The 23,939-nt window shown below is 37.3% G+C and overlaps 2 protein-coding genes across 2 annotated transcripts; one reads left to right on the top strand and one right to left on the bottom strand.

Annotated features, from left to right (window-relative positions):
• Nucleotides 1–1,577: 1,577 nt before the first annotated feature.
• Nucleotides 1,578–6,697, bottom strand: LOC144352823 (uncharacterized). The gene is made up of 2 exons (XM_078009700.2): nucleotides 6,650–6,697; nucleotides 1,578–4,566 (listed from the first exon to the last, which is right to left on the bottom strand). The coding sequence occupies exon 2, from the start codon at nucleotides 4,333–4,335 to the stop codon at nucleotides 2,377–2,379; it is 1,959 nt and encodes a 652-aa protein (XP_077865826.2). The 5' UTR covers nucleotides 4,336–4,566; nucleotides 6,650–6,697; the 3' UTR covers nucleotides 1,578–2,376.
• Nucleotides 6,698–6,934: 237 nt separating this feature from the next.
• Nucleotides 6,935–14,343, top strand: LOC100376064 (small ribosomal subunit protein eS19-like). Its single transcript, XM_002735283.4, has 5 exons — nucleotides 6,935–6,999; nucleotides 8,617–8,687; nucleotides 10,802–10,902; nucleotides 12,240–12,478; nucleotides 14,257–14,343. The coding sequence occupies exons 2-5, from the start codon at nucleotides 8,617–8,619 to the stop codon at nucleotides 14,287–14,289; spliced, it is 444 nt and encodes a 147-aa protein (XP_002735329.1). The 5' UTR covers nucleotides 6,935–6,999; the 3' UTR covers nucleotides 14,290–14,343.
• The last annotated feature ends 9,596 nt before the right edge of the window (nucleotides 14,344–23,939 follow it).

The following is a 23,939-nucleotide window of genomic DNA, read 5'->3' as shown; positions in this document are numbered from 1 at the left end:
TTGCCAAAAGGGTGGGTTGGGTGGGAGAACGATGAAGATGCAACTACCTGAAGAAATAGATCGACTCTTTATTTACTTATGCAAATCAACACTAAGCTGGCTTGTGATGTTTTTATTTCTTTATTATTTTTTTATTCAAAAACTAGTTAACATGCGTAGCACTCGGGCTGACTATCCACGAAAATGTTATAACATGATGCATGCGATTAAAGATACAGAGGATTTTTTTACACGCACATGGGTTACTGGTGTAGATAATTTATTTTGTTTGTTTAATCTATATCTGGTATGTCCAGTACAAGAGTTCATGAATAAGATTTATGTAAGATTTAAAGCGGGGGATTCGTCATCTGCCCATGCGTCAGATGGCCATAGCATGTCATTGTTTAGAAACAAGCGTTTACCCATGAGCTATTGCGTATTTGGCGTGTGTTGTTATCGTCGCTTGGTAATCGATTCTCGCGTGTGCACATAAATAAATTATCTACACTAGTAACCCATGTGCGTGTCATAACATCCTCTGAATCTTTAATCGCATACACCATGTTATAACATTTTCGTGGATAGTCAGTGTTACGCATGTTAACCAGTTTTTAAATAAAAATATAAAGAACTACTGGACTTACTGTTTTAGAAATTGGACAATAGGGATTAACTTTAGGTTCCTTTAGTTTAACTGATTCGAGTTCAAGTTGTATGTACTTCTTTCATTTGCAGCAAGGAATCTTCGTTCAAGTTAAGTTAGTTCACTCAGATAATAGTACGTATTTCTGTAAAATAATCGTATTATACCATATGCCCCGCCAATTTTGTATCCTTTCGCTGTGTACCAAATAGAATTGACAACATGTCTTACCTGGGGCATGTAGTTGACTCTACCCACTTTGTCTTATTTAGACCAATATCTTACTTAAACAGTAACTGCCAATTACACTAACCACCCGCATCCCACCTCCCCAGGCACCTGCATGATTCTTTTCTGGGAACTTGGCTAGCTCTTGAAATGGTCAGACCTGCTTCAGGTCTGGTTCTATACAATCGCATCTAGATTTGTTTTTTTAATAAGCTCATCAAATTTCTCATTGGAAAAGCGCTCACGGAGAAGCCCATTGTCAACCTCGGCAGGAAATTGTCAACTGCACTTCTCCTTCACAATAAACTTTACAAAAATGCATTTCAAACAAACTAGAACTGGCCTCACTCGCGCCATCCCCAGTTTGATCAGCATTAGTGTTTATATCAGACGTATTTTATGGGTTTTTTTCTTTTGACACATGCATTTTGGGTTTTAGAAGAAACAGTTTTTTATCTATTCTCATTATCTTTTGCATAATATTCAATTGATTCCTGAATGCCACATCCTCTCGTCCTCTGCAGTTATTGGACGCTGATGAAGTGTGCAATTAAAATTCCATTCAAATAATCTTCCTATTGCATAGCTGTTTGCGTAACCACAACCACAGAGCACAGTCCTGCATAGAGGCAGTCTGCAGCCATACAAGTGCAGTGAGAGGACACAATTAACCAAACAAGAAAAAAAGTTAACACCACATAATTGGCACGTATAGTCATAAAAGTAACAGCAAAAACTGACGATTTATTGCAACAGTAACATCAACTCAATAAGATGACTATATAAGTCATAACCTATAAACACGACCTGTATTTATAACCAAGCAGACAACACATGACCCTACAAGTTTTCAATAGTCTGAACATTAAATTACATTGACATCAACAGAACGCTGCATAGCGCCTCATAATGAACAATTGTTTGCCACATATTGATCCAGATGTTCAACATAGCATGAAAACAGAAGTGTCAAGTTTAGTATAAATGGCCTGTATTTTCCCAATCGCATGGATCAGAAATCGAGTTGTAGTCTATTTTTTGTTATAGTACTATAACGAATTTAATCTTGTATATACAAAAAGAAAAATGTGAGAGAGGTTCAGCGCCCGCAGGTTGGTAAACCCCCAACCAACAACAGTGCTCCATAACTCAACTTGTTGAAATTTAGTGTTGCTTTGTTGACTCAATTAATTATTGAAGAAAGTGCGTAACGTTGCTAATCCAATAAATTTTCACAAATCAGAATCTACATACCAGTTCAGTAATGAAGCAGACACAAGGTGCCTACAATGTCTGGGTACATATACTTCTAAACACAGCCAGCAATACCACATCTTGCTGCTGTCTCATTTAACACCACTAGAGAAGCATGATGATAATAATGAATTTACTTTTTGAAAAACTCAAACCAAAATCAGATCTGAATATCACAGCATTCGCAATGTACCTAAACCTGAGATATTTTGCAATTTATTTAAGGTTATTTGTAAATTTTTTATGTAAAGGGTTGATTTGAAGAACTTTTACTTCAGTTGATCAACAATTAGGCTGTATAACCTAAATTCTTCCATTTCATCATCTCTTGAAACAATGAACCCAGCATGTACAATAAACAATTGTTTCTTTTCTTCCTCATACTCATCTTTTATCACAGTTGACTGTTTATCATTTATTATTTCCCATCCATGCACGTGTTTCTTCCCGTTATGAACAATTAATGAGTGTCTGTGATGAGGTAATTGACTACATATAGACTCACACTGATGACAGTATAACTTAATTTCTGAATTACCAGTATGTATTGTAGCAACGGTTTGGTTATTTGAATGTTCAACAAGTTGTCTTAGCATTTTTATGTTACCATTCCAATTACATAAAGTAGCCTCCTCTTGAGGCACTTTCCGATTTGTATGTGATAACATATGATATTTGAGAATATCTGACCAGGAAAAGCTCCTATTAGAACTATTAGAACGCTTTTTATTAGTATGTACTCGCATGTGCTGTTTGAGACGACTTGAATTGATAAATCTCTCTCCACATTTGTCGCAATGATGATACTTCTCATTTGTATGCGCTTCCATATGACGTTTTAGCGTATATGTGTTGGCAAACCTCCTCCCACATTTCTTACAATGATAAGGTTTCTCTTTGGAATGTGTTTGCATATGTTTTTTGAGAATACTTGACATGGTGAAACTTTTCCCACATTGCTCACAAAGATAAGGCTTTTCATTGGTATGTCTTCTCATATGGTATTTGAAAGTATTTTTCGATGCAAAACCCTTCCCACAATGCTCACAATAAGGTTTTACATCAGTATGTGATTGTCGATGCTGATTGAGACCACTACTTGTGGCGAAACGTTTCCCACATGGCTCACAATGGTAAGGCTTTTCATTGGTATGTGTTCTCTTATGGAATTTGAGAGTATTTTTCGCTGCAAAACTCTTCCCACAATGCTCACAATGATAAAGTTTCTGCATGGAATGTGTTTGTAAATGCTTTCTGAGATAATCACGTGTGGTGAAATTCTTCCCACATTGCTCACAAAGGTAAGGCTTTTCATTGGTATGTGTTCTCTTATGGCATTTAAGAGTATGTTTCACTGCATAACTTTTCCCACAATGCTCACAATGAAAAGGTTTCTCATTGGAATGTGTTAGCATATGATTTTTGAGAGCACTTGGCGCAGTGAAACTTTTCTCACATCGCATGCATTGATGAGGCTTTTCATTGGTATGTCTTCTCATATGGCATTTGAGAGTATTTTTCGCTGCAAAACTCTTCCCACAATGCTCACAATGATAAAGTTTCTGCTTGGAATGTGTTTGTAAATGCTTTCTGAGATAATCACGTGCGGTGAAACTCTTCCCACATTGCTCACAAAGGTAAGGCTTTTCATTGGTATGCGTCCTCATATGGCATTTGAGAATATGTTTGTAGGTAAAACTCTTGTTGCATTGCCCACAATGATAAGGTTTTACAGTGGTATGTAATTGTACATGCTGTTTGAGATTACCTGCCGTGGTAAATTTCTTCTGACATTGCCCACAATGATAAGGTTTTACAGTGGTATGTACTTGTACATGCTGTTTGAGATTACCTGCCGTGGTAAATTTCTTCTGACATTGTTCACAATGATAAAGCTTTTCATTTGTATGTGTCAACATGTGCCGCCGGAGTTCACTAGGCCGGGTGAACCTCTTCTCGCATTGCTCGCAACAATAAGGTTTTCCATTGTTATGTTTTAACATATGGTTTTTGAGATAATTTGATGTGATAAAACTTCTTTTACATTGTTCACAATGATTTTCATTTGAATGTACTTGTATATGCTGTTTGAGATATTTAGGTGTGGTGAAACACTTTCCACATTGCTTACAATGATAATGTTTCTTGTTGGAATGTGTTTGCATATGACAATTAAATTGACTTGGCTGGATAAGATTCCCACATTGCTCACAATGATGTGACTCCATATTTACGATATTTACCTATTGAAAAAGTTGGAGCAGTTCCACAAAACTTAAAGTTGTCAGTCAGTTGATTGCTATTCTCCTTGTTTAGTTGATTGTTGTCAGTCATTTGTCAGCATACAACTTCTGTTAACAGATCTAGGATCGAATGGGTATGTTATTTCCACTTTCCACATGTACACTTCTTAATTGTAGCATTTTCCAAGGTGATGTTGTTTCAAGAATGCTGGAACACTAGAAAAACAAAAACATTTATTAAAACAAGAATAATTTTACCAAAGCTCAGTTTGACATTAATACACAATAATATTTCAATATTTTAAAAACTGTTTGAACATACATATCCCATAACTTTCATTGTCATGGCAACCAGTCTATTTGTACACTGACTCCAGCATGTTTACTACATTAATTTATGACAGCAGCTATTTGTTTGGTTGAATTATTACCAGTCATTGAAATATAAATCAAAATATGTGCAATAAGGAGACAGAATGAAAAGATTGATTTGAATTTGAACGCTGATCAAGCCAGTAATTTTACTGTAAAGCTTCTCACTGCTTGCATTTTAACAACATGTGGATAGCAGATTTTAGAACCCAGATAAAGTTCTTGTGACAATTCCATTTATGTCATTGTTCCAGTTGCTCTGAAATGAACATTTATGAAAAAAAAAACGAATTTAAATAATAAATCATATTGTAAATAGAAATATGAATACAGAGCCCGAATAACAAAATCCTGTACTGAGATTTATTAGATATCAGTGAAAACGCCAACAAAAATCCAGCTCACAAATACAATTTAGAAAACTAGTACCGGTAGTCTTGTGATGATTCAGCATTTAGTATGTCAGTACTATTTCAAGACCGTTATATTAATTTTGCCTCGATTTAGTTGACTGGTACACTTCTTGCCCTGATGTATAACATTTTCAACAGCTTTTTAATACATGATTGACAAAATTTAATAACACAAGACCAGCATTGTTGTAAACATGGCGACGTGAATTATCCTAGAAAAATAGAGTCACTATCGGAAATAATTGCAGTGTCCCAGTAAAAGTCATTTCGGTTTCTTAATTATACATTCAAGAAAATTACTATGAAGATAATCTATACATCCAAATAATCGTTACTTTTCTAAAATATGGTCAATTTTGGCTAAAAAATATATTATTTGGCAACTCCAAGTATTAAAAACTCCCTCGTTTCCGGGTGATTCGATCTAAACTGAATAAAGAGAATGACTAAAATGCACGCAAGACCGAGGATTCCCGATGTGTGTACTTGCCATTTGTCAAAATTTGGCAAAGCTTGGGCGCAGTCGAGACACACGTTTACCGTTAAACTTTATACCCTATTTTACGGTTGGCCCGAACACACGGCACACTTAGAGGTGAAGAACCAATCACAAAACTGGTTACGAACCAGTTGAGCAAGGCTAACAGAGTCGTAACCTCGATGTGGTTCGTAACCAGTCTTATGATTGGTTGTTAACAAATTTTGAACAGGCCACACCTCCAACTGTGTCATGCGTTCGGGCCAACCGTTAATTTTTCAGAAATGGAGTAAATTTGTGTAGTTTTCTTGATTTATTCTGCAGATATCGGTAAAATATGCCGAAATTTGAAAGAGCAACTAATATTCTTCAACCTGGTATTTTTTTTATAGATTTTATTTTTCATTCTGTTAGTCTGTTTTTTCTAGTTTAAAAAATATGAACTCGCTGGAGCCTTCATCCCTTGTCTATTTCGTACACTAGATACCAGCCGATACCCCCCCAAACCCCCACCCCTGCCTCATAGAAACTGCATTCTCGCTGTCGGAGCTACATCACGATCCCCCAAACGTTGCCAGGACCAATCACAAACAGGAAAAGACAATGAATTTTCGGATTAACCCCCCTGTTTTCCCACACGCAAACCAAATTTCCCCCACGCTAAAGAAAAAAATCTTTTGTTTTCCACTGACTTCCTGTTCCGGTCCGTCTGTAAGAATACAGTTGATCATAGTTTCTGGGCTTCCTGTGGTTTATCAAGACAAATGTTGCACATGCGCAGCGCGACGATTGCCGCCCTTTAAGATAGAAGCCTACTCATAATTGTTGAGAGGTTGGTCACAAATCGCTTGACAGTGTTCAGTGGTTTATTATGTAAAATCATGGAGCCCATGAAATAGCATTCCTTTTTTTGCTATTCCATAAAGCACGCTATCGATTTTAGCTTGTTGAAAAGAGACAGACAAAAAATCATTGAGAGTGGTACAATAATAGTCACTGAAGAAATGCTCCAGAATTACGTGTATAAACAACCTACCTGGACGATACACCGAAACAAAACGCAATTCAGGGTCAAAGGTTACAATGTACCACTTGGCATACTGATTATTCTTCTGTATGTATTTATTTCTCTGCGGTACAACATTTGGATCGTGTTTAGCATCGAGCACTAAAAATGAGAATCCACTCGTTTTTTATCATGAAATTTATTCGTACAATTTACTGCTTGTTGATAAATAACGTCATTTCTTTCGAAAACTGTGGTATTCAACTCCCTAGCTCAATTAATATGACCAAACACGTTAAGTCACGCGAGAATTGGTCCCTGAATATCACGCCAGGAAATCCAGAAATCTCTCTCTTTTTGCCCGCTGCTGAAATATCACCGTAAGTGTGTATTGGTCTGTGCGATCCTTTTTATGTTTTCGCATGCTTTGAAACACCCGATTAACATAAGACCAACAAAAATGACACTGATATTATTTTAGATGTCATGTCGAACCTCTAGTTTTGCAATTTTCACTCCTCAGTTGTCGAAAATTAAATGTTTTCGTGTGGCTTCATGCCGTACATCCCAATTTTCAAGATGGCTGCCCCCATGTGTACAAAATAAAATGCTGTCTATTCTGTCAGGATAAATTATGCCGCCCTTCTGACTAACTACTATGCAGCATATATACATTTTTTAAAATTTCCCATAAGGTAGGACAGGTAATTAAGTTACCCTTGGAAGAATGGATTCGTTCTTTTAAATATTTATGGGGTCTGTGCCTGGTAAGCAGTTGTGCAACGAAACAATAATTACGTAATGACATGCTTTAGATCAATCACATGGTACCTACGCATATTTTAATAATGTGTCACTCATGACTAAGTTGCCACTTCTCTAAAATTACTGAAATTTTAGATGAAAGTTTATTGTTGAAGTATGTTCAGAAAAAAACTGAATTTCTCAGTAAACCAAATTAAAAACGCGCAATTCAGTTAATCCCACCTTGCATTAAATTAATTACTTGTCCCAAGACGTGAATAAAACTGCATTTATTACTTGGAATTGTGGTCACAATGGGCAGATGTAAGAGTTCCTCATGGCCCCTCCCCCATTTAATTGTATATAGTTATCGGGGGGGGGGCATATATATTGGGGTGTGCCTAGAGTGTTTGGCTTAAGGTTTGATGTGGTGGCTTAAGAACCTCATGAAGAAAAAAGCAATTAAAACAAAATTTAAATCGTACCTACCCTACATGTTTTTGCCTTACTCTGTTTGCAAAGTGACTAACATATAGTAATCGGCTTTGCGGTAGTTCAATACCATTTAAACATGGAAAAAATAGATCACCGTAAATCATTCACAAATTGTTGTGATGATTCACATACATGCACGTCATTCATATTTTAAGGTTTAATTGAGAAAGGAAGTTTTTCCAAGAAAACGTGCAAAATAATCTCAAGAGTCCATTTTGGAACCTTTTTTCATAGGATTCCATGTAAGCACATTACATAGATATAACTTGTACTAATATTCAAAATTCTCCAATTTTTCGTGACAGCCATATGTGTAGCCCTCATAACGCTACATAAATTTTATTTTAGCATAGGTCACCAAACAAAATTTTGAGATGATGGAATGTTTCTGTCATAGGAACTAATTGTAAACTATTCAAAAAACGCATTTTTGATAAATTTATCAGATTGTTTTGTGACCCATATTTTTATTTCAAAATTTGGAACATTACAGTAACAGCCATATTGTTCTGAACACCGAAACATCAACATCTCCAGCTAAGTTGCTGATTGATGTGTTATGCATGTCTCAAGATTGATACATGATTAGAACTGGTTAGTTCAAACCCTTTTAGAAGGTTGTCGTTCGGCTAAAATTACACGCTCTCCAAGCACGCTAAGCAAACCAATCGGCAACTTAGCTGGCAATTTTGCTGTTTTAGTGTTGGTGGTGGCAGCAACAACGCAACTAGAATGTTGATTTGCATTCTTTCATTTAGATGGTGGGTGTAACAGTAAAAGACGTGGAGCAGGATGTCTTCGTCAAAGCCTTTGCTGCTTTTCTCAAAAAGTAAGTACATCATTTTACTGCCAGTGTTCTAGGTTTAACTTTTTCATGACTAGTTCCCCTCTTTACATCAGAAATTGACAAATATAGTAAACACATATTGCATGGCCATGAGGGCACTAGTATACGTCTATTTCCCTGAGGCCGCAGGCCGATTGGAAACAGCAGGTATTGTTGGTACCCCACAACCCCAACAAATAAATCAAATAGTTTGATTTTTATATCGCATGGTCATAACTTCAGTATTTTTTAATGGTCACAGTGTTCTCCCCAGGCCTTTCAAGGACTGCGGGCCCGCGTCGCTTAGTTAAACAGCCGCGTCGCTTTTGTTTCGCCCGCGATCCTTGAAATCCTACCCGCGATGCTTATTCACGTTGTATTGTTTACAAGTGTCAGCCTCGTCTAGCACATCTTTAAAACAATAACATGTATTGATCGAAAGGTAATCCCGCCTTTGTACATAGTTAGCCTTACAAAAACAGTGATAAAAACGGAAGTCTACAAGAAGTTACCAAGTCTATCAAGGGTGCGGAGCTGGCAAACCCAAAATACTTGGGTAGTAATAATTTGCCAATTGCGTCGGGATGGTCTATCCCGAGTTGCTGCACTGCGATTAATTGCGTTTTTACTACTTCATCGCCAGTGACACTAATTACCAAGAATTAAAAAAACAAGTGAAATTAAGTCGCATCGGACAAAAAAGCTGTAAATAAATCAAAGTAAAAATTATTCAACTGCAGACGAGACGGACGAGGAAAAAACGAACCCTGACCTCTAGAAATACCTCATTCATAGTGCGTCATTACCGAGGAACGCCACCCTAAGGCGACGTAACGCATGTAGTGACATCACAACCGATGCATGCTGGGTTACAACGGAGATTTTGATTGAGGTAACAAAAATGGCGGCGCTGAGTGCATGTTTTTCCGCGATGTTTAAAAACAACATTTCGTTGGCGATTTTGATGTAATTTCTAAGTTTAATCATCAATGAATCGTTTTAATTAAGCAAAAATTTTAAGTTTGTGTATTTTTAAAAAAAAAAGTCAGGGACCGATGATCGCAACAGCAGCGGTGAATACCCGTTCAACGCAATGCCGTCAGCTGACAATGTTACGGTGATTGTAGCGTTACACAAATAATAGATAGATCAATGAAAAATCGCTGACTTTAGTTTTGAAATGCCGTTATAGAAAAAAAATGTCATTATTGAGTTATTAATTTCTTCATACAGATTTTGCAAATTTAACAAATCCCCCCCCCCCCCCGGTCGTATGAACTGACAGTAACATTGGCACTAAAACTGACTACTTGTACACAAAATAATGATAAACCAGTTACCTCCACGGATAAACAATATATTTACTGACTGGCTATAAGCATTTCCATTTCTTTCCTGTTCTATTTCAAACTGTATTTGACTTGATGCACACATAAAACACAATGAATGTAAATGATAAAAAATATGAGATATGTATCTCTTCTTTATTTGAGTTATAATGTTTGTTGGGGAAACTAATTATTATGCAAACAAAATTATGCAAATAAGATTTATTGTTATGTAAATTAGCCGCAATGCTTGGCTTAGAGTCTGGGGAGAACACTGGGTCACATGTATGCATACACTTGACAGTGTGCAAGTCCCGTCCACAGCACTTCCATAATTGGTAAATTTTTCCACCTCTTGCAGCATCTAGTCCATAGCCTCTTAACACTGGTCAGTCACACCTGTGTACAGCAATCATGCAATGGATTTCATTGAAAGTCTTTGTAGAGTTGGTCTTTAAAAGAAGGTTGCATTTTTTTTATGAACCGCCAATTTATATATTTGGCGTATTTGAGGAGAAAATGAAATGGTAGTATGTCAAACAATATTGAATTGGAGAAATTAAAAATTATTTTATAAACGGTATGATAATTATTATTTTGGTTTTTTAAACAAAGTTGAATCTGCAAAAAGTTTTGATGAAAGGGTGGTCACGTAAAACAGGTGGTCTGTATATATAGGTTGCTCTTGGATTATGCTGTGTGACTGCCTAAAAGTAGTCCCTGTAGGCTGGTGGGCTATATTTAAAGGTGGTCACTAAAATATGTTTGATTGTAATTTTTCTTTTTCAGGTCTGGTAAACTTAAAGTTCCAGAGTGGGTTGATATTGTGAAACTAGGAAAACACAAGGAATTAGCTCCATATGATCCAGACTGGTATTACGTCAGATCAGGTAAGACTTCAATCATTGTAAGCTCGAAGTTGATATGACGTGCCAACGACGCATTAAGATTTTGCTGTGGTGCAATTAGTTGTGCTAATTCCCAGGCACGTCATTGATGCAACAGGAAATTATACATTGATTATAATGATCTTAAAAAATATGTTCGTATAGTTTTGAATTTGTGATTTGGTAAAACGAAATTACCATTTCGTATATGAAATTTTTGTTATGTTTGTACCCCAAAACATCCAAGCAATCAAAGCTGATGTGACTTGATTTTTGGGAAATCTATTCTTACTCGGAATTCCCACATAATCAGTTCTTGCTTTCAATGTATCTTCCGGATTAGCCCGACATGTAGACGTGAGTGGCACACTCGCCGGCCGAACAGCATTAGTGCATGTCTCCTTGGCAAGGTCAATACTACAAATTTGCAAAGTTCACGCCTTCTTACGAGCTTCAATGACTGTTCATTTTGGTGGTCATGGTAACATCATCAATCAAAGCCATCTTTGGATTGCTGACAAAAATCTCAACAAGATGTTAAACATTGGGAGGAAATGAACTCTGCCGTGAATGGTTACTCTTTGATGGCTGTCACTATCTGACGTTACTGCAATTTGATTGGTACTTGATTGGTACTGAAAAAAACTTTTCTGGAGAAGTGAAAAACTGATCGTTCTGTCGGGCGCAACTTGTCATATTTATATCCTAGCCTAGAATCTATTAAGCATTTCACCGAGATTTCACTACAATATGCCAAGAGTATCACCTTATCAGTTGGCTGCTGACCATGTATTTGGTTGGTTGAATGAATGAATGAAAACATATGTAAACATTGTCCCTCGATTGTATGATTTCTGGTGTGCAGCAAATGACATCTTATAGTGTTTTTACATTCACCTTCACACATAAATCCATATGTGTAATTCAAACCACATTCTGACATTACCTAAAATTGATGTAAAGTTAGTATGTGGTTAGTGTTTATGATTGTAAGCACCACAGTTGGGGTCAACGTCCTGTAAAAGCTATTGATGCACTAGAAAACTGGTATTCAACTCCCTAGCTTACTCAATATTGGCAAACACGATATTGCACTGCCTTATATGGGCTAACAAGCTGTTGACTGCAGCTGTGGCTTTTATAATCCTAAAAATTATGTTGTGATTACCAACATACCAAATTGTATTTTGGAATCCCATTTGACCCATTCCTCCCCAACACCATCTTGATCCAGTCATGTTTTAGAGCAGTGTTCCACACAGAAAAATGTAGATATGAAGTAAAAAAACATAGGGTTCTCATGACTACTAATAATTTTTTTTCATTTTTTTCTCTCTTAGCTTCTCTCTGTAGACATCTCTACTTCAGGGGAGGTGTTGGTGTGGGAGCTGTTATGAAAATTTATGGTGGTCGAAAGCGTAATGGTACAGCACCCAGCCATTATTGCCTAGGCTCTTCATCTGTTGCCAGAAAAGTTTTACAATCACTAGAAGGAATGAAGCTGGTAGAAAAAGATGGTAACAGTGGTAGGCGGCTCACTAGTCAAGGACAGCGAGACTTAGACAGAATTGCTGGTCAGGTAATTGGCAGTTTTTGTTGTTGTTTTTTAATACCAAGATCTACCTTAGCTGGTCAAGTACGTACTGTCACTGTGATATTGCTTGGGACAACAAAACAGCAACATTGTCAGCTAAGTTGCTGACTAGTTTTCTATGCATGTCTCGTGATCACGACAGTAAAATTAACATACCATGCTGGTTCAATCAGGCCTGGCTAATGCAGGGAAATAATGCATTATAATGCCACTATGATAGAAAGAAAACGGTAACATAGTCACATATATGGCTACTGTGCACTACCTCTAATAGAAGCTCAAATAAACCAAAAATTGCATTTGTTGTAGAAATACCTCTATAATTTATGTAATTGCGTGTGCCTCTGATAACGCAAATACTGTGTATGGTGCCATAAACGCTTGCAATTTAAACATAGAAAAAAGCCTGGAGAGAGAAACACAAGTGACATTGAATGCAGGATCATATTGCAGCACATGTTTAGGAAATATCTGCTTACAGTTTGTTGAAACAAAACATGATACTATCCGGTTGACTTCTCATTACCACAAATTCGCTTCATAGTCGCAATCGCAGCATTTATAATTTCTGTTAAAAACACATGCTACCACTAAATATTATTTTGTGCATTTCAGAAAGAACAGCTATTGGGTAGGGAAGTTTATTAGTCCCCGTTCGGACGAAGTCCGAAAACGGGGACTTATAATTCGGTCTCCGTCCGTCCGGAGTCGTATCTCAGAGTCTCTTGGACCGATTCCGTTCATTCTTTGCATGTGCCTAGTACTTTATGTGGGACATATGCACATGCAGTGGTTTAGCGATTCGATTCAAAATGGCCGACTGGCAGCCATCTTGTTTTTTGAAAATGTTGTATTTTGGACATGCTTTGTCAGTTTTCATTCAAACTTGGTACATAGATTATACATGTTAGGATACATGTCCATGATGATTTATTTCACAATTGGATCAAAGATGGCTGACTAGCAGCCATCTTGTTTTTTGAAAATGTCGTATTTTGGACATGCTTTGTCAGTTTTTATTCAAATTTACTACATAGATCATACATGTTGGGATACATGTCCCCGACCGTCCATGAGTTTCTGAGTCTGTCCGTCCGTCCGTGTGTCCGTCTGTCCCTGCGTCAGTCTATCCAACGTCATATTTCAGAATCCTGTGGACCGATTCCGTTCATTCTTTGCATGTGCCTAGTACCTTATGTGGGACATATGCACATGCAGTGGTTTAGCGATTCGATTCAAAATGGCCGACTGGCAGCCATCTTGTTTTTTGAAAATGTTGTATTTTGGACATGCTTTGTCAGTTGTCATTCAAACTTGGTACATAGATTATACATGTTAGGATACATGTCCATGATGGATCAAAGATGGTCGACTGGCAGGCATCTTGTTTTTGTTTATTTATGCGGTATCTTGGATGTGCTCCGTCAGTTTTCATTCAAATTTGGCACATACATGTACTTTATACATGTTAGGATGCATATCCATGACAATTTGTTTCAAAATCTGGTCAAGGATGGCCGATTGACAGCCATCTGACTTTTTGGCCTTACTACTATATTTCAACAATTTATGTACCATTTTCATTCGTATTTGGCACATACATCATACATATCAGTGTGTTTCATAATCAGATCAAAGATGGCTGAATAACGGCTGTTTTTATTTTGGGGACTGTCATTTTCAATGACTTGTTTAAACATTAACCTTGTTAACCAGCCAGATCCTTAAAAATGAACTCACTATTGCTTCCATTCTCATTACAGGTGTATGCGAAGGTGCACGGACTATCAAAATAAGAAGGCAATGGCTTGGCAGTATTAATAAATAAAAAATAAAAAAAATATTGTAAATCTTGTCGTGTTTATTTGACTTGGAAGTTTTGACAAATGTGGGCAGTGTTCAAATGATATTGTTTGAATACATTAGTCTAAACATCTAGGTGCAATAAATGGTAAACCATACTTTTTTGTGACTTAATTATTTTAAATTCTTGATGCCAAAATTTTTCAAAAGTTGCTCTGAAATGCCACTTGTCATAGGATCTGAAAATTATTCACTGTTCACAACTTGTTAAATTGAATTTAGATTACTTTCAAAATGAAGCTAACCTAACCTAAAAACATCAACGTTGTCAAGAGCTGGCTAGCATCAATATTTCTTGATTTGCCAAACCAATAGATTTTATTTTCATGGTGATCACAATCGGTAGGGTAAGTTTTGCATATTGCACAATGTTGAGATGCAGTATTAGCACATTCTAATCAGATGTAGACTGGTAGCTTTCAAACAATATGAAGCTGTCAAAACTGGTTTGGAATTAGAGTGCTGTTTGTAACACCGATTGCCGGCTGATCATGTAAAACTGTATGGATCACATGTAGTTGCAGGTAGCCATACCAACTACCAACATTGATTTCTGGATTTATCAAATTGTACTTGTGTGTTGCATTCCAACCTGCCATAGTTATCTTTTTGCTGTATTCTAAAAACTGCTCTTGCAAAATATATTGTCAAGCTTAGAAATTTTAATTGGAAGATTCATGAATGTCATAAAAGCATATGGCCAATCTTTTGCTTGGGGGGGGGGGGTGCTCTATAACTCCAGTTTAAAATTTTTCTGATGAGTCCCTCTTGCAAGAAATTAGGTTTAAGACGGCATGGGGCTGAAATGTACATTTCTCGGCTGTGAGTGAGAAGTTGTGCCTGATGAGTCTAATTTAGGCTGGCAGGTCAACATGAACATGGAGTCAAATTATGACTAATCAAGAGCACAAGTTGCTAGGTTGGACAGACTTAGGTCAATCCCGGATAATTCAGAATCTGTTTACCACAAGGACTACTATGCACAATTTGCACCCATATCAGGAAAACGGGCTTTACCGTAGCCATTTTGTCAGGCTTTGAGTTGGCAATGAAAGAGCTTTCGTTGCACCATGATCGACTGTTTTTGTAGAGCAGGTGGTGGGGCATGCTAATCTTTGTACGAGATCACTTGGTTACCAACTATTGTCAAGCCTGAGAGAGTTGTGGAAAGTTGTCGATGGATTCCGCATCACAGAACTGTATAGTTGCCAACCAAGGTTGTTTTCCTATTGGAGAATGCGTAGGAGTAGAAATAATCACTATGTCATCACCAGTGACAAAGATGGCAGTTCACCTATGACCTATAGATACTGTATGATATAGTACCACTTATGGACCCAGTGCAAGCTTTACTAGGAAAGGCCGTCTTACATTGGAAGGGCCTGATGTTACATCAGTCAGGAAACTGGACGTCAGTACATGACATTCCTTGAGGACAATGTCCTATTAGCTTGACATTAATTGGCGAGGAAACGGCATACACCCATACTTCCTCAGTATATGGGTAAAGTACACAAGTTACATGCAGAATTTCCCCTGACACATCTCCATGTTCACTAGGTCAGGGGACTGGCATTTCATTCAATAGCATTGATTGATCATGTTATAAGTTTGGGATTTTTTAAGACTCTGAATGTCTTCATTAGCCATTATTTATCAGACTTGGCTCATGAGATAGAAGTTTTGAACTGACTAGGCCTGCTAGTTCGACTGGCCTTATACGAGCATGCAATCGGTATGTGCGAGTAACTTTTCTTGTCTTTCCGAGTTATTATTGTGAAATAAGCTAGTTCCCCAGCTTATCCGAGTTACTCTCAGTAAAAGTGTTTCTAGTTTTCAGTCCACTATTATACTCAACACTGAATTAAAGAACGGTAATCGTCGCGCCACGCATGCGTGAGATACTAGTATATGGGTTTCATATAAACAAAGATGGTGACTTGCACAGATCAGAGTACAAACCTAGACATTTCCAAGCTTTAATTAGGTAATCGGTATCGAAGGAGTCGCTGCCAGTAATTCGTGCAAGTCGCACACAGGTCAAACCTCATATCTGTGATTTCCATTTGAAGAGCACATTGGATTGTGGGAAGTCAATGTTTATCAACACAAATGGTCAAGTCAGTATGGCTGAACAGTATAATACACCTCAGGATTTTTGGAAATTTTACATAGTAAAGTCATTATCACTGCAGTTTCTCTGTGGTAAAAATTATAACTGGAGTTAAAGCGGGGGAGTCGTCACCTGCGCATGCGTCAGATGGCCATAGCGTGCCATTGTTTACAAACAAGCGTCTACTCATGACCTTTGCGTTTTTAGCATGTGTTGTTATCGTCGCTTGGGACTCAATTCCCACGCTTGCGCAGGTGACGACCCTCCCGCTTTAAGAGATTGCTGATCCTCTTGGAAGACCTATTTGATTGGCACACGAGGGCGCTGTTTATAACTTACTACCTGAGTCGGTCGGCTAGCTTGTTTAATCCAATTGCTCAATGTTGGATTATGATAATCTAAGTATGACGTCACTATGTAAAATTTCAAATTATCCCTGGTTGAATTTGCGTATTTTATGTTATTATACTCATAGCTATGACAGCCAATCAGATGCGCGCATTACATTTAGACATGTATTTCAATGTTTACTTAACATTTTCTATTATTATACCTCATGACCATGACAACCAATCAGATTCGCGCATCGCAGGTAGACATATTCGTATGTCTACCTCCATCCGGGTATCTTTCTCCTGAATTTATCTGATTTACGCCAATAACTTGTCAAGGGAACACGATACGCCACAATATTCATGAACTGATTAGTGTGCCAGGTTTGCGTTCACTATATGACTATCTTATTGGAGTAAAAACTAGGATTTTGTTACGATTTCGCGTGATTTTTAGTCGCGCTTGCCGTGCATTTCAGGGGCGTTTCACCAGCGCGCTCAGCTATGCGCTTTGAGACATTCAATCTGTGATTGCGCAGTTCGTCTACCTAAAAATCCGGAGAGTCGTGGACTTACTTGTGACGGCACCGTTTTGTTGAATTTTGTTACGTATTTTGCGGGTTTTGACTGTATGTATATCACATATTATGCAAAGTGTATTTGTCGAAAGAGAATGGTGTTGTCATAACCTATACTCAAGCTGTGTGCAGCTTCGTGTGAAGCTCGTTTCAGTGTTCTATTGCGAGCTGGAACGCAGTCACAGTGTAGCGTATAGATGCACACGCCACGGGATGGCGCCGGATGAGTTTGTAAAATCAATTCTTCGTCAGGCTGAAGCTGTTGAAATTAGGTTTATCAATACAACCATGAATTTCAAAGTAAAATAACAGTAGAATTCAATCACTGTTCTTGAACTCTTTCAGTTCTACGAGGATGACCTGGAGGATTAATTTGCCACGAAGTGCCACAACTTCTGTTTTAAGATTTATTCGGTATAATAATACAAATGTTCATCCCAACAGCGGTGGACATACAGTTTTAGAGACCCTCAGAGCTTGAATGTATTCAATTTCGGACCTGTGTTTCAAAAATGTCTGCCTTCATACGGGTGACTTTGTGTGGGATTTATGCAAATGATTTATCAAGGGAACATGATACGTAGCAATACTTATGAAATGAATACTTCGGCAATACTGTAAAATGACTAATTTTCACTGGGTTTAAATTTCACTGATTTACCATTTCAGGCATATTCAGTGGGTTTTAAATTCACGGTTTTATCATTTAGATAATGTGTTCTATGCTAAATTTTACATATTCACTGTGTTTTAATTTAGCGCATTTTTCCATTCAGCGAAATAAGCTAAATTAAAACACAGTGAATAATTACCCCCTTTACAGTACTTTAATTTCCCTATGAGAAGAAAAACTATGATTTTGTAGGTATTTCACTTGATTTTTAGTTGAGGTTGCCACGAATTCCATTTTCGCTGCGAGGCTTCGGTCTTTGAAATATTTAGATCTATGCGCCGCTTACGGGTTTCATTCAGAATCGTGGTTTGAGTCGCAATCAGGGAAGTGAATTTGCATAAATTGAGAACATGCTTTCAAACATACTACGATGACAAGAGTTGTGTTGGCAAACGTGGAATTCACTACGTGTGGCGATTTATCATCCGATGGGATATTTCACCTATTTATGAAAAAACCTAAATATTTTATTACATTGCTTGCTCTGTGATTTTTTTTAAAACTGTAAAAATAGAATACAATTCTAAAATAGCTCTTAATTGTTTAAAAAAACATATTTAATTTAAACATAAACTATTCACCACCAGTTTTCGTCGCAAATTCACAAAACGGTCCTGTTTATAGTATGCACTTTCCTTCAGAAGATTGCGACAAAAATATACAATTTTTTGGGATGAAAACTGAAAATTCACTCAAATTTTGTCAGTTGGCTTTAAAATTAAAGCTCATATCAAGAAATATTACAGAATACGAAAAAAAGTACAGAAAACAATTGGGCGAGAAAGTCTGGTGGTGAAAACTTTAAGGTTTAATTAAGTGCGTCACGGTCTTTACAGCTTGTCCGTGATTCACTAGTAGTCTGAAAAAGTAAGTGTAAATTTGGTGCAATAAAAATGTAAAGATTTTGCAGGAATACGCAGACGTAATTCATACAAACACTACACAGTTATACCGGAATAGGTCTCTGTGTTTATTAATGTTTCATGCAGCTTTAGTCAAAGTGCAACATCTGGAGTTGACGAGGAGATAATAACATAACTTTGCCCAAAGGGTGTGGTTCAAACCAACATCAACTACGGCAGGTATAACCAATTATTGATTCAAAATATTCAAAGTTATGTTAATTACCTCTTGGAATAAAGATCTGATTGCTGAAATAGCACTATTGAAATTTTCCACGAGGACGGCCCCGGGCAATCTATAAAAAAGATCTCTGATTATACCATTTTGAGAAAAAAAAACGTTAATTGTATTTTAACGACACCGGTTCACTGTAGGCCCCCCGAAATATAACCTGCCTCTTATTTTTGTGGGAATTTGTTGTATTTGTTGTTGTTCAGAAAAAAAATAGTGTTGTAGAATATCAGTAAATTGTAATATTGTATTGGCTAAATCCCCAAAATAAAACTCGTTGCATATTTTATCGGGTTTTGATTGGTTCCAAATTATGTGCACATACATTAATAGTTTGTAAAAAAAATTATGTCAAGTGATCTCGAAAATAATTTACAGAAAATAGTTTCGAACCATCTAAATGAAATTGTGGATGTAGTTTATTATTATTATTGATTTATATGAATGACTTATTTTTGCAAATATCCTACTTTAAATCGAGATATTTTATATAAATTTCTATGTAGCGTTTATTTGCGGCTACTAGCCTCGCACACGTTTTTCAAATTTAACGGTTGGATGTTTAGTTCGGCAGAACGGGGCAAGGTAGACTGGCAAAGTCGGGACTACTTTTTTGTTTTACAAAACAAATATAATTAATCCCTCTTTCGCAGTCACGCTAAAAAGACCACATTGACAATTAATTATATCTTTTTTTGTAAAACAAATATTAAGAAGTCCCGACTTTGCCAGTCTAGGGGAAGGGTTCAGCGGAGAGATTTTGAGTTGAGCTCATCGATTTTAAGTTCAGTGGACATATTTTGAGTTTAGAAGACCGTTCTTTAGTTCAGTCGACCTATTTTGAGTTCAGTGGGTTGATTGTTGTGATAACACAGAAGTCACACAATAAACGTCGGACATATTTTGAGTTCGGCTAATCGAATTTGAGTTCAGCAGATCGATTTTTAGTTAAGTTGCCCGATTTTGAGTTCAGTGATATGTTTATTGTTAGGAGTCACGGTATAAAATCCTGTGATAACACAGAAGTCTTCGGCAGATTCTATTCGCCCGAATCCGGAATTCCCGCCGGAAACCGCTCTGAATGCCCCCAACGACTCCTTCCTATATTATACCTTACAGTTCGGTACTTACTATATAATCATAAGTAGCGTTCAGTGACGTATGTAACTACGGTAAAACTCGGAAATGCTACCCCCAGCAAACGCCGGAGAATAATAACTAAGCAAATAAGCATAACTCTCATAAGTTTCAGTCAATTTATAATCATAAAAAATATAAGCAAACTGAATTTAGTAGACTTTTGGGTCTAAGTAGTTTGTTTTTGCTTAAATGAGTTTTTGCAAACAAGTTTTGATTTCGATATTTTATGCTGAACACTGTCCACAAATGAGTGAACTATAAATATGCAAGTCACATAAAAGCCAGAAAGTACGTTTTTTTGCATAAATGTCATTAAAATATGTTCAGAAAACACTCTCATATAGAGGTAAAAGAAATAAGATGTAGTGACATGCCAAGACTGCAAATGACGGAAAAGTGACTGCCGTGCAATGAAAACAATTCTCAAATTAATTGTTGTTAATAGTACGGTGACAAGTGTAAAATTAAAACATATCGCTATATTCATTCAAAGTATTGCCGTTTTATTTGAAATAAATAAATAGGAAACAATTATTTATTTGGTTATTCAAACAGATATACAGTAGTAATTTTAATTTAATGGACTTCATTGTTTCAAATACTGTAAATGCCTATAACATGAATTCGTAACAACCAGAGGAAAAGTCATTTAATGTCTTGTTTCTTATGGTTCCTTAATTTCTAAATGTTAATTGGTATATACACCTGCTTTGCAGTAAATGATAGACGTCGTGGTAATGTTGGTCTAGCAGTGGCGGATCCAGCAAAATGTATTGGGGGGGGGGGGGTCCAAGCTACGCTTAAGATATACGGACCGTAAATCGCAGAGAAGCTATGCGTAATCCAGATGATACGAATCGTCATGCGTTTGGGGGGGGGGGGCATGGCCACGAATGATGGATACCATGAAAGATGGACATGGCGAATTTCTTTCTCCTATGTCGACACTAATTTGAGCGACAATGTGTTTTTTTAAGTAAAATAATTTAACCAAGTGCCGCGATGCGTTTGCATTTCCAGAAAGGGCCCTTAAATGCCTTAATTGCTTGTGGATTTACCGGTAAACCTCAAATTAATTAAAGATGGGGGGGGGGGTCGTCGGGCTGTGCATATCCGACATTTGTGCTGATGAAAATTGATTTCCCCACGACCTTCACTAATTTAGCGCCGGTGACTGTTGGTCGAGATTCTGAGTTGTTCGAATTTAATACGGACATCAAGTTACAAAAACATCGAGTTACACAAATGACCACGCCCATATTTTGGAAACCACGCCCGCTATTGAGAAATAACGTCCAAATTGTAACTCGATGTTTAGTTAGCAGAACTTCGTCGCCTAAACAAACGCGGAAATTCAGTTCTAACCCGACGATAACAACACATGCTAATAACGCAAAGTCTCATGGGTAGACGCTTATTTGTAAACAACGACGCGTTTTTCGACACGCTATGGCCGTTGCCACGGGCGATGACTACTCCGCACTAGGCAAACATTTCGATCCAAGCTTATTGCAGATATCGAGCCTTAACATCTTTAGAATATCGAACCCACTAATCCAAAGATACTGACTTAATATTTTAAAGTAAAACCATAACCATTTTACTACTGGTTTTCTGACTGACAAAGAAAAAGTTTCTTCAGTTTATTAAAAGTGGGTCATTTGGGATTCCTGGAAGGGAGTTTATCATCAGGCTTCGTTTGAGTAGTGTATCCCTGCCACTTTTAACCTGATTGGTCCATGCTGATCCCTTGCAGCCAATGAATTCCGCTGCATCTGAAATGCGAGCACGAAAATGCACATCAAGATTCTTCACATCCACAATTATAATGCATAGTGTGGAGAGTATATGTAGTTTTAGCAGTTGAATATTATAAGTATGTGTTGCAATCTGACAAAAATGATCTACACAGGAAAAAAACACAAAAAAACAACAATTGTACAGACAAAGTTAAAGCGCGGTAGTCGTCGCGCTGCGCATGTGCCACATTTATGTTGATAAACATTGATTTTCCCACAATCCAATGCGCTCTTCAAATGGAAATCACAAGTATGAGTTTGACCTGGGCGCGTCTTGCACTGATTATCTTCCAATAACATGAAAATACTTATTTAAAGCTTGGAAACGTCTCAGTTCGTACTCGTTGATCTGCGCATTTTTGTTTTATATGAGACCCATATATCTCGTGCATGCGCAGCGCGACTACTACCGCGCTTTAAGATAAAAAAAAATAATCGCACACATACTAAAAAATAAAAATAAATAAACCAATAACGTGAATACATATGTTGCGCAAAATTAGGCGAAGGCAAACAACATTTGCACAATAGTTCTGCCCCCCCCCCCCATGATGATCTGCTCGGACTAATACTAACAGTCAATAACTTACACAGTCTGATGTGTCATGTCACATTTTGTCAGTTGTGAACCTTACAGTTATTAATTCTGTCTTTGTTTGTCTGTCATTACTTGAATAAAATATTCTGCTCCGAGTAATACAAGTAAGAGGTAACTTATAATTAATGCATTAATTTGAATAATAATATAGTAAGGCATCTGACCGTATACTTACCAATAACTATTTCCTGTTCTACCAATGATATGATGTAATTGTCGTCATTGTACATGTTTGGGGCTAACTTCGGTATATCATCTTTTGTGTAGTATTTCGGAATTTTATTATGAAGAATATCAATTATTCGCTGTGGAAAGATCAATATGATATTATTACAAATGGCCGAAAAATACCAAAAGTGAGGTATGGTGCCACTAAAACCATCATTACAACTGAATCCCCATGGACAACAATGTTAAAGCGCGGTGGTCGTCGCGCAGCGCGTGTTCGAATTTCATGTAAACAAACAATGTATTTTACACGCGTTGTGTACGTTGATATGAGTCCCATATCGAACAGGACCTGGCGCGACGACCACCGCCCTTTAACGTTTGGTCAATAATCACTTTCGTTTTTCAAAACGACGAACATCGTTGTATTGCTCAAAACACAGGGTCCCATTGAATTATGCTCGCCCGGCACCACGATACGTTTATTTCGCCTGACACTCCAAGCATACTCTAGGAGCTACGATTTGAATATTCATGTGTAAACGTCATAGAATCTATTGACCAATCAGTGCTTGTTTTTAGACGAGGACATTGATCGACTGCTTCCACGAGTAGATTATTGGTCCCTGTAATGGAAGTAAAGCACACTGATTGGTGCATTTGCAAGTTACTGGTTTTCACAATGTGGCCGTATTTTACCGCGAATTATTTGTGATAGCCACCATGTGTCGCCAGAAGCCGGGGCTTTATGAAGATGCATTGAATATAAAGTACCCTACCTTTGAGAATGGTGGGTATGCTATATATATACATGTCAGTGACTTGTTTTGCATAAATTGTTGAAGAACTTTCACGAGCTGGTTACTGGAGTCGGTAAGATTTAAAAACCGTGAATCGCAAAGTTTCTTGCTTGCATACCAGATGTCGCATCTGCAAACAAAATAAATAATTAGGTAGTATCATAATATCATCGTTCCCTGCCACAACTTTGAGATACGACTTTGATTTTCAGTGGTAGAGTTGTACGTCCTCACCATAAACACATGGG

This window comes from Saccoglossus kowalevskii, chromosome 5, assembly GCF_978046115.1.
Source record: "Saccoglossus kowalevskii chromosome 5, keSacKowa6.1, whole genome shotgun sequence".
NCBI classification, from domain to species: domain Eukaryota; kingdom Metazoa; phylum Hemichordata; class Enteropneusta; family Harrimaniidae; genus Saccoglossus; species Saccoglossus kowalevskii.
This window is presented reverse-complemented; position numbering and strand designations above follow the sequence as displayed.

What these genes read in the sequence shown, in the direction of transcription:
- LOC100376064 (XM_002735283.4), top strand. Translation starts at nt 8,617, where the DNA reads ATGGTGGGTGTAACAGTAAAAGACGTGGAGCAGGATGTCTTCGTCAAA. An exon ending in TTTGCTGCTTTTCTCAAAAA is followed by an intron (nt 8,688 to 10,801) that starts GTAAGTACATCA and finishes TTTCTTTTTCAG; the next exon opens with GTCTGGTAAACTTAAAGTTC. An exon ending in TAGACAGAATTGCTGGTCAG is followed by an intron (nt 12,479 to 14,256) that starts GTAATTGGCAGT and finishes TTCTCATTACAG; the next exon opens with GTGTATGCGAAGGTGCACGG.
- LOC144352823 (XM_078009700.2), bottom strand. Translation starts at nt 4,335, where the DNA reads ATGGAGTCACATCATTGTGAGCAATGTGGGAATCTTATCCAGCCAAGT.